This window comes from Ceratotherium simum, chromosome 21 (assembly GCF_057802395.1).
Source record: "Ceratotherium simum simum isolate JZ-2026a chromosome 21, ASM5780239v1, whole genome shotgun sequence".
NCBI classification, from domain to species: Eukaryota; Metazoa; Chordata; class Mammalia; order Perissodactyla; family Rhinocerotidae; genus Ceratotherium; species Ceratotherium simum.
Window position 1 is genome coordinate 17,386,807 of NC_141920.1, and position 16,189 is coordinate 17,402,995.

General features: G+C 52.2%; 1 protein-coding gene across 1 annotated transcript; it reads right to left on the reverse strand.

The window, feature by feature from the left end:
• Positions 1 to 529: 529 nt before the first annotated feature.
• On the reverse strand, positions 530 to 14,742 carry SGK2 (serum/glucocorticoid regulated kinase 2). The gene is made up of 12 exons (XM_004430388.2): positions 14,692 to 14,742; positions 14,111 to 14,160; positions 13,535 to 13,592; positions 13,256 to 13,339; positions 12,195 to 12,326; positions 10,692 to 10,804; positions 10,352 to 10,388; positions 9,226 to 9,312; positions 6,988 to 7,083; positions 5,853 to 6,008; positions 3,509 to 3,598; positions 530 to 722 (listed from the first exon to the last, which is right to left on the reverse strand). The coding sequence occupies exons 1-12, from the start codon at positions 14,725 to 14,727 to the stop codon at positions 558 to 560; spliced, it is 1,104 nt and encodes a 367-aa protein (XP_004430445.1). The 5' UTR covers positions 14,728 to 14,742; the 3' UTR covers positions 530 to 557.
• Between the last annotated feature and the right edge of the window lie 1,447 nt (positions 14,743 to 16,189).

Here is a 16,189-nt window from a genome sequence, read left to right on the forward strand (position 1 = left end):
ATTTTACACAGTGAGATAAAAATCCAGGCACCAAGAGGCCCTCTGGGAAAGAGGTGCTGGTTGTCTACCCCACATTTTCCCCTTCTCCTTTAGTGTCAGAACCCCTGTGTTATCAGGCACAGGTAGTAATGTGCCCAGCTAATAAGACACATATCCCAGCCTCCATACAGTAGGGTGGGTGGCTAGCAAGATGGAAGAAGTCACTGGGTGGGGCTTCTGGGGGAGCTCTATAAAGGTGCCCTTTTGCCTCCTTTCCTCCTTTTTCCTTGCCCAGGACACAGAAGCAGTGGCTAGAGCTCCAGTAACCATCTTGTGATAATGTAGCAATCCTAATATTGGAAGCCATTTGCCAAGGATGGCAGAGCAGAAATACAGAAAGCCTCTGAGTATCTGATGACCTGTCATACGAGCCATGGACACTAACACCATTCTTCTTTTATGTGCTGGGAAAAAATAATCTTGTGTAAGCCATTGTTACTTTGAGTCTCTGTTACTAGCGGCTGAAGGTAATTGTTACGGATACCGGCCGTGTTCACTGGTTTCGAAGGTGCTTCCTTCTAGCAATCCAAGATGGCATCATCCTCTGGTGCATAGGAAAATCCCAGGAATGCACTTGAGGCCCCAGAGCTGCTGGCCATCGTGTCGGGAGTGCAGCCAATGGATGTTGACACAGCTTCCTGGGTGAACTCTGGGTCAAAGTGTTTCAAGTCAGCAGGTCCTGCCTGTGAATGTAAGCCAACGATAAGAAGGGAACACTGAGGTCGGAGCTGCCAAAGGAACCCACAAGCCCCAAGAGGGATGTTAGGCCTCCCCTCTGAGTGGCTCGTGGACACCCTTACTTAACTGTCACTCACTCATGCATTCACATTAGTCATTTTATTCCGCAAGGTCCTCTAACCACATTTCAATTCCTCTAACCCCCTCACACCCTGCAGCTCCACACCAACCCTCAGACAAGTCAAGCCAACATACACTGACTGACTGCCTACCAGGTACTGTTTCATGGCACTAAAAATACAGAAGAACAAAATAGAGTGGGCCTCTGCTTTCACGGAGCTTACATTATGCAGGAGTAGGAGGGTTAATAATAAGCATGTACACAAATAGACAATTTCAGGTGTTGATAGGTCTTATGACGAAGATAAAATAGGGTAATATGGTAGATAGTGACTGGGCTTTAGTTATTTGGGGGAAGACCTGTGTGGGAGACTGCAGAAATGGTGACAGATTCTCTGTTTCCCATCCAGCGGTGGAGTCTATTTCTTCATGCCTTTAATATGGGTTAGCCATGGGACTTGCACAGGCCAATGGGACGTTACCAGATGTGACGCAAGCAGAGGTTTGAAAAACGCACACTGGGAGTTCTTTCCTGCTGCACCTGGAACCCTCAGGCCACCATGGGAACAAGCCCAGGCTTGCCTGCTGGAGTAGGAGAGGCCTCATGAAGGAGCCCCCAGCTGCCCCAGCTGCTGGCCGACTGCCAGTCTGTGAGTGAGGCAATTCTAGATCATGAACTGCCAGCTGACCTGCTAGCTGACCACTGACATGAGAGAGCCCAGCAGAGACCAGGTGGCCTGACCCAGCGGACCCAAAAAAACCACCCAGCTGACCCACAGAATTAAAACAAAAAAAAATTGTTGTTTTAAGCCACCTATTTTGGAAGTGGCTTGTTATGTAGCAAGAGCTAACTGATAAAAACCTCTCTGTGGCGGAGGCACAGTCTGTGGAGAAGGCTGGGCCACCTGGGTTTTCTGAAGTAAACAGGTGAGCAAATGGAAGGGGCTGCAGATCTGCTTTAGTATGCAAGCCTTAGGCTGTGGAACCAAACAGACTGTCTTTCCAGCTTCTCAAAAAGGCCACAGGGCACAGTGGTCCCAGCCCAGAGCTCAGAGTTTCAAGACCAGAATGTGAATCCTGGCCCTGGCCCTTGTTAGCTGTGTGGCCCTAGACAAGGCAGGTATTTTCTGCTTTTTACAAATGAAGACATTGATGCTACAGAAACTTATTCAAGGCCTCACAAGTGGTAGGTGACAGACCCAGGAAGGCACCCCCAGTCTGTCTCACTCTAAAATCCAGGCCTTGCCAGGCATTGCATTCTATTACCTCTCTGTCTAGTATTTTTTGTATTAATCTCTCTCCAGGGTGTATGTTGAGTATTATCCTCAGGGTCTTTTTAAAATCCCCAGATAAAGAAACTTTTCAGGTGCCAAGACTGAGTGTATCCTATCTGACAACTGTTGTCAAGAATCTGGTGCTCAAAGACACGTCTTGAACAGGTAATTCACCAGAGGAAAGATGTAAACAGCGAGTTAACATGGTCAGTGTTTAGGGGTGCAGACTACTTGGATGGAGGGGGCTTGACATGGCTTGACACTTCACAGGTGGCCAAGAGAAATTCCAATGTCCACTTCAAATGGGAACCCCTTTCACTCATACTACCACGGCTAATGAACATTTACAAACTAACCAGCTTCACTATAAATCAAAGAAATATAAATTAAAACAAAACAAGATGCCATTTTTTACTTAAATTTGCAAAGTAAAAAAACAGTAACAACCTCAGATGCTGCAGAGAGTAAGATGAGAACTCTCCAGCAGACACTGCTGGTGGGAAGTAGGCTGTGCTCCCTAACACACAGTTAAGGCAATCTGAATCAAGAACCTGAAATAGTCTGAATCAAGAACCTAAAAATGTCCACACTCTTTGACCTGGTAATTCCCCATCTGGAATCCATCTTAAGGAAATAATCAGAACTCTGGGCAAAGATACACACTTAAAGATGTTCATCAGTAAATTATGATAAAGAAAAATTGGTAATAACCTAGAGTTCACCATTAGGAACATGGTTGAATAAATTATGTTACCAACATAGGATTTAAATGTTATGCAGCCATCTAAAATGATACTTATAAAGTTTTATATGACTTGGGGAAATAATGACATAGCTTTTAGCCAAAAAAAAAAAAAAAAGAGGGGGAGAAGATATCTATAAAGTATGACCTATGTAAAAAACACATAGAAAAAAGACTGGAGGGAAACATGCCAGGGATGGTTTCTCTTGGGTAGTGAGATAATAAGCTTTTTCTCCCTGCTGCTTTAAATTTCTCTGTTTTACACACTTTCTACAATGAATACATGTCATTTTTATTATCAGGAAAAAAAGTAAACATAGGAAAAAATAAAGATATATTTACAGGGCTTGGCTCTGTCCGGGTGTGCTACGTGACACAGAGCACTTTAAAGACTGTAAAGGGCTCTGCAATTAGGGTTATTGGTGCTAAAAATAAAGGCATGGCAGCTGGGTTCATCACACAGAGCTGAACTGGCAGTCACGACTTCTGGGTTCTAGACCCAGTTCTGTCTCTAACTTACTGTGTGGCCTTGGAAAAATCATTGAGCCTCTTGGACCCTCAGTTTTCCCTTCTGTAGAAAGGGAGTTGGCCCAGAGACTCTCCAAGCTCCCACCAGCCCTGGGAATCCAGAATCTAGGACCCGGTGACCTCTTACCACATTTGGGTTGAAGGGTGGAGTCAGCCTCTTATGGTACAAGTCATCCCAGTTTATGGGGCTGAAGAAAACATGAGCCTTTATCTCCAGCTGCAGGAAGAAGGCGCTGATTAGCAGTGGCCCTCTCCATAGGCGCTCCCACCCCAGCCCCACACGACCCGGAGCTCCAACTCTGCTGGCAACTGGCTGTCAAGCCCTAAAACTTTTACTAGGAAAGTAACTTACAGTTCCCTCTGGTTTCCTGGGACAAACGAACATCTGCAGCCAGGCCTCTCCCCTTAGCCATGACGTAGAACCCAGGCCCTACTGCCCCCTAGCATGTGTTTATTCCACATCTATTTACTGAGCACCTACTCTGGGCCAGCACTGTGGTGAGCTTTGGAGGTATGTCAGTGAACCCGCCCCCAGGGGTCCCGAGGGATCTTGGGGACCCCTCCCCCCATTCTGCGTTAGTGCATCTTGACTCTTCCAGAATGCAAACCAGAGAAATAGACCAAATCAACTCACTGAGGAAGGTTTGAGAAATAAATCCCCAAGAAAACCTGCAGGTTCCCAGAAACCCATAGTTTAGGACTCAGCCCTGGGCATGATTCACCACTTCCCTCCTAATCAAAACCAATTTTGGCACCAACTTCCTCCTGTCCCAGCAGGATCCTCCCTCTCTCTGTGTTTCTCGAAGAATGATGCTCTTGGCTCCCTCGATCAGAACGCCCAAGGGCTTGTTAAAAAGCCAGATCCAAAATATCTTCAGAAGAATATCTAAGAAACTGTTAACACTGGTTGCCACTAAATTAAGGAACTGGGTGGCTGGAGGGACTTTTTCTGCATATCCTTTGAATTTTGATCTATGTGAATGTATACTTTATTTAAAAAATCACACATATTTTTTAAGATGCAAATTTCCCCTGGGAAGAAGGAGATCCGTCTTCTTGAAAGCCCTGTTCATTAAGCTGGCCAGGGATGGGCAGGCAAATGCCCTAAATGTTGTTACACTTCACAGTATCTGGCTGAGGTACACAGTAGGGCTGTTGGTACAAACACTTAAAAATCACTTACTATATGCCAGGCACTGGCCTAAGTACTTTACATACGTTAATTCATTTGATCTTCGTAACAACTACGAGCTAGATGCTGTTATTACAGATGGGGAAACTGAGGCTCACAGAGAGAAGTTAGTAATTTGCCCAAGGTCCTGGGACTAGTAAGTGGAGGAGAAGGGATCCGGACCTAGGTAGTCTGTTTCGTTGTCCATGCATCTCAACCACTACGCTGGAAGAGAAAACCGACTTCTAGGGAGAAAGGTACTGTGGTCTTTTTTTCGTAAATCCAAATTATCTTTTGTTGAGTAGAGAATGTAAGATTATTTTTAAAGCTACTTTAATAAAAAAAATACCATCAACTTGTTAAGGGAATGGACTGTGAAACAGTCATCTCTATATCCTGAGTGCCCAGCCTGGGCACAAGCAAGGAGAAAGTGCTCATATTTGTGAAATTTATGATATTTGTGAAAAGAAGTCCAGTCCAGTCCACTCTCTGCACAGAAGCCAGAAGAATTTCTTAAAACTTAAGTTGGGTTTTGCCACTCCCCTGCTCAAAATACCCTAAAGCGTACCACTCACTTTCTTGTTCCCACCGCAGGACTTTTGCACGTGCTATGCCCTGTGTCCAGGATGCCTCTGCCCAGCTCTCTGCAGTGGTTCCTTCTCATCCTTCAAGCCTCAGCTTAATTGTCACCTCCTCAGAGAGGACCTCTCTGATCACACCATTGTGAATTTGTCCCCTCCCCTCATTGTCTATCTCAGCTCATTGTTCATTTCTTTCCTGACACTTGTCACACTCTGTAATAATTGTTTGTAATGTTTGTTTGTTGTCTGCCCTCCCCCAGTAAACTTAACAAGGGCAGAGACCCAGTCTATTGAATCCCTAGCTCCTAGCTCAATGCCTGGCACATGGCAGGTGCCCAGTAAATACTGGTGGAATAAAAAGCTAGATGGAAGGGCCGGCCCAGTGGCATAGCGGTTAAGTTCACATGCTCTGCTTCGGCGGCATGGACCTATGCACCACTCATCAAGCCATGCTGAGGCGGCGTCCCACATAGAGCAACTAGAAGGGTGTACAATTATGACATACAACTATCTACTGGGGCTTTGGGGAGAAAAACAACAACTAAAAAGAACTAGACGGAAGGAAGTTAACACGCAGCAGCAGCTGTGAATTTCCAAATGAATGAATGAGCAGTGCCTGGCTTCAGAGGAAAGCTGGATGCACGTCACTGTGCTGAGCTGCCTCTGCAGAAAGCTGAGAGCCCCACGAGAGGCCAGTGCTCCACTGGCAGGTCACCTACAAAGTCTGCTTTGGAGCCCAGCCGCTGCCTCTGGTCCTTATGGAGAAGAGCTTGCAGGAGGTCGCAGGCGGCCACCGTCCGGCCCCCAGGGATCTGTAGCGGCTGGTGCAGAATGTTCTCATACATCTGGGACACGTCTTGGCTGTAGAAGGGCGGCTGGTAAGAGAGGGAGAGAAGCTGGAGGATCATCCATGCTAAGTGGGCACAGGTCTCAGGGAGACTTGCAGCAAAGCTGGGTAGCTAGAAGGATTCAGCCAGACCCATGTCTTGTGCAATGGCTCACATGGCAGACTGGAGAGAGACAGAGACCTCCAGGCTTCCAGCACAGTGGACAGGGCTGCTGGGAAGGCCAGAAGTTTCTCCCCCTCAATGTGAGGCTTGTGGACCTCCCAGGAGCATCCCCTATCCCGCCTCTCTTAATCCTGCTTGTGCATCAACTGTGCACTTTGCAAAGTTAACACTTCCCTCGTCATCATTTCATCCCAGCCTCACAACCGTCCTCTGAGACAGGTTGTAATTTTTCAGATGAGAAGACCGGGCTCAGAGAGATTCAGCCACAAAGCTAGGAAGAGAGCCAAGCCCCAAACCACAGCCAGAGTCCACGTCTCTCTCACGATCCTCCCCTTCCACCTCCTCTGCCAGCTCTGCCTTCTCCTGACGCCGCGGAGCCTGTTCCTTCATAGCCACCAAGCCATGCTGGTAAAGCCACTCCAGAGCAAAGCCTGGCCCTGTGGCGAGTCTACACCTGCGCCCATCTAACCAGGTGGCATGGGATTGGGCCCAGGGGCTGGTTCCACAACCTACCAGTACTGTGACCTTTCTGGGCCTCAGTTTCCCTCCCAGTAAAATAAGAACAACTTCCTTTCCTGTAGTGCCAGCCTCCAAACGCTGTTTTGAGGTACCAAAGGAATAATATATGAGATGGCGTGTTGTAAACCGTAAAGTGCTGAACTAACATTATTGAAAAAATATATATAAGCCTTGTGTTCAATTTGGCACCATGTTTTCTAGCTTAGACTGGAGAGATGGCTTGTTCAGTGTCCTCAGCAGAGCCTGAGCAGGCCACACCAAGGACAGATCCACCCCTATCTCTCCCCAGAGCCAGATGTCCCTTGCAGACAGCTACCCCACTCACCAGGCCGTGCAGCATCTCATAGAGAACTGCCCCCAAGCACCACCAGTCCACTGCCCGATCATAAGGCTCTTTACGAAGCACTTCTGGAGCCAAGTACTGTCGAGGAGAAACACAGTTACCTGAAAGACCCTCAGCCTCAGTTTCCCCATTTGTAAACAAAGCACTTGGAGGAAGAGATCTTCAGGGGTTGATCCTGCTGTGATATTCATTTGTCTATCCATGTGTTCATTCAACATCCATTCACCAAAGGCCTGCTTTGTGCAGGGCCCTTTGCCACTGTGCTGGGGACATATAGGAGATCAGGCAGGACTGCCTTGTATGGTTGTATATGTTGTACACTACACAAAAGGACCAGCCAAAGGGGTAATGGGTGCTGGCTGCAACCCACTCACCAAGCCATTACCCTAGTACACAGCTATATCTGGCAACTTTATTTGTGTTTAAAGGGGTAACTTTTTCTAATTAGTCTGCCCAGCGGGGTGCCTGCTTCTAATTTGCACAAAAGCATCCAGTCAGTGTCCTGGGAATTGGAAAGCCCTGGGAGTACTCACAGTGCAGTGGGGAGACTAATGGGTAAAGTGTAGGTAAATGTGGCATGTCCTTGTACTGGAAACCTTAGGAACAGAGGGATGGAGAAGAGTCAGGAAAGAGGAGGTGACACTTGAGTTCCCACTGACAGATGAATGCCTGCGACGTCTCTGTGCCTTGCACAAGGAGAGGACCCGAGGCAGAGCTGTGCTTTCTGCCAAACCCGAGGGCTTGGTGACCTCTTAGCCTGGTGTCCATGGACAAAGCCACTTTGAGAGATTGTGTGGGTCTGGGGAAGGGCTAGGAGATACACAGACCTGAGCCCTACTTGGTGTGTGGTTACAGACAGGTCATTTAACCTTGCAGAACCTTGGTTTCCTCATGTACAACATGGGGTGGCAGAACCCCCCCCGGGGGCTGTTTCAAGGATATGTGCTCATATATGTGTAATATAACATATGTGTAGGCCCTTAAACAATGGGAGCAAACGCGGTTACTCTTGTCTGTGTTCCTTGGCACCATGGCAGCGGCTGAGTCACGGAAGAGACGATGTGTTGGGGCCACGTGTCTCCTCCACGAGCCAGGGTGCCATATCCCCTGCTCCCCGCCCCTGGCAGTGTCCAAGGAGGGGATGGCTGGGCTGTGGGGCTTTGGGATGCCAGCCCTGTCCAGCGGACACCCTCCCATGCACAAACACAGGCAACGGCCCCTGCTCAGAGAGGTCATCTGCCCATCAGCTACCCTAAAACCAAACTGAGGAGGCTCGGCTGAGATCTGAGACCTAGGTTTCCAGGCATATGGAGAAAAACAGGCCAGCTCAAGTCCTGATCCATGCCAGGTCGGGAGGAGCTTCCCAGGCCTTCAGCCTCAGCCCCTTAGCCCCCACCCGGACATCTGTCCAAGCATCTGGGAACCCCTTCAGGTCCAAGGTCCAAGGGTCAACACTGGTGGGAGTCCAAGGAAAGGTTTTAGCCCCAAGGCTGCAGGAAGGCCTTGGCAGGACGGACAGATGTGTGAATTACTACTGAGACTCACAAATTTTAACCCTCCAGGCTCGTGGCTGGAGAGGGAATTGGAGCAGTGCTTTCCACTCGCAAGGCCTGATCTTAACTGTCAGGCCAGGCCCTCCTGCTGCACATGGACATTACCCCGTAGGGCAGCGCTGTCCAATACAATAGCCACTAGCCACATGCGGCCACGAACACTTGAAATGTGGCTGATCTGAGCTGAGATGAACTGTAAGTGTAAAATACACATGGGATTTCAAAGACTAAGAAAAAGAGAATAAAATATGTCTTTTACAATTGTATAAAATACAATTTGATAACAACTGCATGTTGATATGATAATATTTTGTGTATATGGGTTTAGATAAAATATATTATTAAGATTAGTTTCGCCTGTTTCTTTTTACATTTCAAATGTGGCTGCTGGGAAATTTTAAATTGCATGTATCGTTTGCATTTCTGTTTCTACATCTATTGGACAGCCCTGCCGCAGAGCTTCACCAGCAGCTGGCTGGGTCCCAACAGCCCCTAGAGCTGGTGCCCCTCATTATACAGACGAGGAAACCAAGGCTGAGCGCACAGCCAGCTGAGGGGAAGTGCTAGGGTGGAAGGAGTGAGCCTCTCAGGGGTAAACTGTGGCTCTAATGAGGAGCTGTGGCCTCAACCACTCAAGGCCTGGCCTCTCCTAGGACGTTTAGCTTACCTCGGGGGTGCCACAGAACGTGGACGTGGTCTCCTCAGGCTCTACACCTTCCTTGCAGAGGCCAAAATCCGTGAGCACCACATGTCCCTGCAGAGGAGGAGGGCAGGGGCAGAAAGGTGGTTTAAGATAAAAGTATGGCCAGGCTTAACCCCAAAGCCCAGATGCCACACCCCAGGGCAGTGGCTGTGGGGTCTGATGCTCCCAGCACAGGCTGGAGGCTCCACTCAGAGACCCAGGGCTTCTGGATGCCAGGAGCAGCACAGGGGCAAGGTGGGGAGACAGCATTCCACTGTCTGCTCCCAGCTCATCACAGACCCAGACCCATGCCCTACAACAGTGGCAGCTCCAGCATGTCCTTACTGGAAGGGCCTGGTGGCAGCAGTCCCCTAGACAGGGGGCTGGGGACCTAGAAAGCAACCACACCTTGTGGCAGCTGGGCGGGAAGGTGGCTGGTGGAGGTCGTGGAGTGAGTGGATACTGCGGGGCTCTGCCCAGACACCCTCTTTAGGGGCTGTCATGCCCATCCCCCCATGCTGGGACACTGCCTTCACCCAAAGTCATGCCCCCTCCCGAGGGGCAATCCCTAGCCCATGACTGGGTACCCCATTTCCTCAATTTGGAACAGTTCTAAAGAGCCATCCCAGCTCAGGCCCTCCCCACCCCTGTGAGGTCAGCCAAGGCCTCACTTGCAACTACAATGCAACCGAGCTTCCTCCTCTGCCCACTCCTGCCTCCTCACCCCCTGAAAGGCGGATCTCTTGAGAGCGGTCCCCAATAAACCTGCTGCACCCAACGCTCCATCTCAGTGTCTGTTTCCAGGGAACCTAGTCTAAGACATGGAGGGACTACAAGATCCACAAGCTTCCCCCTGGCTCCACCCCTGCCCCCCCAGACCTTGTCTACACACGCACACACAGACATGTACATGTACATATGGTGCACATATACGTGTGTGTACACATGCATGGGTACATGTGCACACACATACTTGAATGCATCTCTACCCGTATGCACGCATGTACAATGCATGCACACCCATGCACACTCACACACGGGCACACAGCATACACGTGCAGCCATGCACACATACATACACACAAACACACACATACACACACATCCCAACCTGGCAGTCCAAGAGAATGTTCTCTGGTTTCAGGTCCCTGCAGAAGACAAGAGAAAAGAACCCTGTAGTGTCTCAGCCACTTAGTGAGCGGAGGTGGGGACCTGGGCTCCCGGCAGGAGGACTGTTCTGGAGGCTCACAGAGATTAGAGGGAGAGCCCAGGGAGGATGGGCACTTGATCCTAGAAGGGAGGAGGCTCCCACCCTGCCCACCCGGGAGGGCCTCCTCCTCAGACAAAGGGCCTAGTTCACCAGGATTTCATCAAGATGTAGGGGTCCACACAACGCCTGGCTGTTGGGGCAGAAGGGCCTGGCCCGGCTCTGAGCCACAGGCGGGCCTCACCTGTAAATGATGTTGAGAGAGTGCAGGTAGCCGATGGCACTCGCCACCTCGGCGGCGTAGAACCGGGCACGGGGCTCCAGGAACCGGCGCTCCCGCTGCAGGTGGAGGAAGAGCTGGAGGGGAGCAGGCGAGTGAGTGGGCTTCCTGGGGCTCCAGCTCCTGGAGGGCAGGGCGGCGGGGAGCTGGCCAAGTCACCCCCTCTCAGCTGCAATGTACTCGGATAAAAAAGGGCACGCCGGGGCCGGCCCTGTGGCTTAGCGGTTAAGTGCGCGCGCTCCGCTGCTGGCGGCCTGGGTTCGGATCCCAGGCGTGCACCGACTCACCGCTTCTCCGGCCATGCTGAGGCCGTGTCCCATATACAGCAACTAGAAGGATGTGCAACTACGACATACAACTATCTACTGGGGCTTTGGGGGAAAAAAAGGAGGAGGATTGGCAATAGATGTTAGCTCAGAGCCGGTCTTCCTCAGCAAAAAGAGGAGGATTGGCACGGATGTTAGCTCAGGGCTGATCTTCCTCATAAAAAAAAAAAAAAAGGGCACGCCGGCCCCCACCCCACAGAACAGTCGTGGGTGTCCAAAGGGTCTGCAGGACAGATGAATTAGCATGGACTGAGCACCTACTGAGTTCCACGCTCTAAGCCAGACCCTTTCACCTCTCATCTAGTTTCATCCTCCTGACTACCTTCAAGGGATCGAAATGATGCCAGTTTCCAGTAAGAGGAAACTGGGAGGGGTCAGAGCAGCCAGGTGACTCACCCAAGATCATGTAGCTTGTAATTGGCACAGCTGCAATTTCAATCTGAGTGGTTCAAAGACGTGTTTTTCCTCCAACCCAGGTGACAAGATTATTATGGCTGTCAAACTGAGCCCAGGTTAGACCTGCCCGTGGGCCAATTGCTTTGGTCTATTTTGCTGGCATGGAAAGCCCTTTACCTCTACCAGGCAACTTAGGGATACAGGCCAAAAGTCATGAGGTCACACAGGTTAAATCTGGGATCACTGAGGGAGGGGCCCCACCAGATTTTACCGTCGTGCCCAGAAAGACAGAGTGAAGTCCAGGAGGTAGCCTAGCTTATCCCAGCTGTGCTTCTGGGGCACCAGGTGGCCTCAGGTCTCCGTTTACCACAGTGACCAGTCACCCCACCCAGTGGTCTATGGTGTAAAACAGGGAGCCCTGGAAATCTCGACCACAGAGCTCCTGTAGCATCAACCTTTCCCAGATGCACCAAAGTGAGTCTGGGCAGCTTTGCGTGGCGAAGTCAAGAAATGATTACAGCCGGGAGTCAGACAGGCCCGCACTCAAATCCTGGCTCTACCAAGTACAGGCTGTGTGGCCTTGAGCCAGTGATTACCTTCTGAGCCTTGGTTTCTTCAGCTACAAATGGGTCTGTTGTAAGGATGAAATGAGATAATTCCAGAACCCTGTGCACAGGGGGCCTGTGGGATGGATAGCTCCCAGCTAAGAGCCGGCCCTGGGGAACCTCCCTGCGGGCCCACCCACCTCTCCCCCGTTGACATAGTCCAGAACAAAGTAGAGCTTCTCCGGCGTCTGGAAGGAGTAGCGCAGGCCCACGAGGAAGGGGTGCCGCACGTTCTTCAGAAGCACACTGCGCTCTGCCATGATGTGGCTTTGCTGTGGAGTCACAGACAAGGGCCCCTGTCACAGCCCACCGCAGCCCCTCATACCCTGGCTCAGCCCACATGGCCTCCTTGTGAGGGTTGCCCTACCCAGGACCTTCTCATGCTCCTGCTCAAACACCCACTATGGCTCCTTATTGCCCTCAGAGCCAGCCCAGGTTCCTTGCCTAGTATTCAGGGCTCTGCATGGTCAGCCTCAGCCCCAGCCAGTCCATGTGGGTGCAGCTCCAGCCCCTGGATCAGAAACTCCTGCCACCACCCCCCCAGGGTGATAGCAAAGCATATGTAATTACTGTGTAGATGAATCTCAAGGAAAATCTCTGAGGAGAGAAGCCATGCACCGCCACATTCGTGCCTTTGTTCATGCTGCTTCCCCTGCCTGGACCCTGCTTTCAGACCATCGGAATCCCACCTTCCAGGCCAGCTGCAAGGCTACCTCCTTCAGAAAGACCTCCCCTTCCCACGCCACGATGTCCTTGTTAACCTTACTTCCTCATCTGAGTCCTCTGACTTGATATTCAATCCTCACTCAGGGCCTGCTCTATCCTCCTCATGGGGCTGGTGTTAAAGAGACTTAAGTCAGCTGAAGTACCTAGAACTCCAGGATGACTCTGGCTTGAAGGGCCTTTGGAGAGTGTAAAGCGTGACCCCATATTGCACAGTTGGGAGGCTGGCACCTACACAGGGCAGAGGACTCGTCCACTACGGAGCCCTGAATTTCCCAGGGGAAGCAGAAGGCCCCCATGGGTGAGGCAGTTGGCCTGCCTTCCTTGAGAAGGCTCAGCACCCTGGGCACCACCTGCCCTCTGCTGTGACCCCCTTTGCACCCAGCCCCATGGACCCCTCAGACTTGGGACCCATCTTGGAAAGCCACCCCAGGCCGGGGGTTGAGAAGCGGGAGAGGAAACGCCCATGCCCTGGTACCTCTTTCTTCTTTAAGATGGACTTTTTCTGCAGCACCTTCACTGCGTAGAACGTGCCATCGGACTTGCGCTTGGCCAGCAGGACCTGAGCGGAAGCACAGTAGCAAGGCCCCGCAGGTGATTCCTCTAAGCTTTGGCTTTCTCGATGGCCCCCAGCCCCGGCCTGCGTCCATGATTCTGCAGGTTGTGAGCTCCCTCTTTGCACACGCAAGTGATGGGCAAGGGTGGAGGAGGCTGGAGAACGGGAGGCCCAGGCCTCCCACCCTCACGTATCACGCACCTTCCCATAGTTCCCTTTGCCAATGACTTTGAGGAAGTCGAAGTCGGTGGGCCGGGCACTGGGGGAAGAAGGAAGAACATGGGTCAGTGTTTGTGAGCCTGGGAAGCCTGGTGCCCGAGTTCAAATCCCGGCTTCTTTTTAACTTTGAAGCTGGGGGATCAAGGGAGTTTTCTAAGAGCCACGCCTCCTGGCTGCTGAAGCATGCCATGTTCTCTCGGCCAAGAGGGGGCTATAAGGCTGGCCCCTGCCCCTGGGGATCTCACAGTCGAGTAAACCACAGGCAAGGTGGGGAGAAAACCAGACATGACTGCCTAGAAGGCGAGGGATCTGGCCCCCAAAGCCTGAGATGGGCCTGAAGGGTGGGGAGCAGCTAAAATGACACAGATTTTTGGGGACATTTCAGGCAGAGGGCTCAGCCTGGGGAATTAGTGGGACATAAAGCTGAGGGATGGTCCTGGGCCCAGATGGCAGAGGGTCTTGAGGCTAGACCAGGGAACTTGGATTTTATTCTCAAGGCAAGGGGAGCCAGGTATGAGGGGAGCAGGGAGGAAAGGTGCTTGAGAGACCAGAACTCACTTTGGGTTGGCTGAAGGCCCCAGGTTGATGTTCTCATTGGCCCTCGAGGGCTAAAGACATTTACAGAAAGAGCTGATTAAGAGCAGGTCCCTACTCCTTGGCCCCCTCCCTTTGCCCTGGCCCAGGCCCTGCTCCCTTCTCCAACATCTCTACTAGCCTGTCTTCCTTCCTTCTTTCCACCCCTCTACCCAAACACCCTCCTATCCACCATCTCACCTGCCTCTTACAACAGCCTTGGGAGGCTGCTGGCTGTTGTGCCAATTGTGAGGGTGAGGAAACTGAGGACCAGAGGGGAGCTGTCCACGGCCTTACAGGCAGCCCCATTCGCATTAGAACCCAGGGGTCCTCAGGGCCAATCCCATGATTTTTCCACCCCATTTACTTCTTGAATCCCTTGCCCAAGTCTCTTCTCTATTTACTCTGCAAATGGCCCACTTCTGTGAGCTCACAGTAACCCCTGTCTGCCCCCTAGTCCTAGTCTGGGGCAGCCTGCCTGGCTGGCCAGATCTTCCACGGACTTCCTCAGCAGTGGGAGGAAGTGAGCCCCCTGGTGGTGGATGGGGGAACTAAGACTCACTCACCTGCGGACTGGGGGTCCCCGCCGGACTGGAGTCCATTCTGTAACAGTGATCAGGTGGGCTCTGGGGGCACAAGGAGGAGCAGGCATGAAGAGCTGTTGTTGGGGAATTCGCATCACTCTCGGGCTTCAGGCACGGCTGCCCTGTCCGCCCCTCCCTAACCCCGTGCACCTGCCACAGCCTGAGTGTCTCCTACTGGAGACCAGCACCCCCTGTGTGGAACAAGAAATGACATCCCCTGGACCCAGCCTCTCTAATCAAACATCTCAGGAGGAAGAGAGGGAGGACAGTCGGGATGGCTCCTCCCAGGCCGAGTCTTTTCAAGGGTTGGGGGCAGCCAGGGCAGCATGATCCCTGTGAGCCAGGACAGCTCAGGAAGTCCAGGATGGCCAGGGCTGGAAGGAGCCTAGCAGAGGATAAAGTCTGAACCCTTCCCCTCATTTCACAGGTGGGGAGCCTCAGGCCTAGAAAGGGACTTACCCAGGGTCACACAGCTTGTGAGCTGCAGGCTGAGCTCCCCAGGCTCCTATACAGGCATGTTGCAACCCTGAATTCCTGTGCACAGCCCCAGGCTGGGCTCTGTGCTTTTATCTCTCTGCCACCAGGACTTCCACCTAATGCCCCTGGAAGGGCAGCTGCTCTGGGGGCCGTGGGCCAGAGCCACAGAGAGACCCAAGACTGACCAGCGTCTATTTGAGAATAAACAGACCAACTGGTCTATGCGGCCAGAAGCATAGTGTCTTCCCTGCCCCCTCCCTGCAGGGTGGAGGAGGCTAGTGTGTCCAGGCCCTGGCTCAAGGTGCCCACGGCCCCACAGCCCAACCCCTGCTTGGAAGGTCAAGTCCAAGAGACGAGATCTCCCCTGAGAGCACAGTTGCTCGTGGGGGCTGCTGGGTACTGCTCGTCCCAAGAGCCTTGGCCTGCTGTGGGGCCTGGGCTGCAGCCTGGCCTTTTTGGGTAGAGACCACCCATCTTTACCAGGGGGCTCCTGGAAGCACCACCCCATGGCCTTCTTGAGAGCTGAGAAAGTGACCACAAGTAAAGGGGGGAATCCCCCAGCCCAGGCTGCTCTGAGAGGCCCAGCCCTGCGGAGCCCTGAGAAAGCGACCTGCAGAACTGCTAGAATAGGGAGGACAGCCTGGCCTCAGCCAGTGCCTCACAGTCTGTGCTCCCACAGACCACGCACAAGGCTGCCGTACCTGCTCCTAGGCTGACCCTGACGGCCTCTCTGCCTGGCCCTGGCCTCCCCGGCCCCACGTACCTGCCCAGCCGAGGATAGGCCGCCGACAGAGCCAGCAGTTGGAGCCGAGGACGGGCAGCGGACAAGAGAGCCTCTCTCTGTTCTCCCAACAAGGGCCCAAGTGTCTGTGCCTGGCGCCGGCCCGGCCCCAGCACCCAGCTCAGAACTCCCGGCAGCAGCAAGGGGGCTGTTGATGTCACATGGGATCCAGCAGAGCTTAAGAGGCACCAGAGACCTCTGTTCCCTTGGGGATGTCGCCTC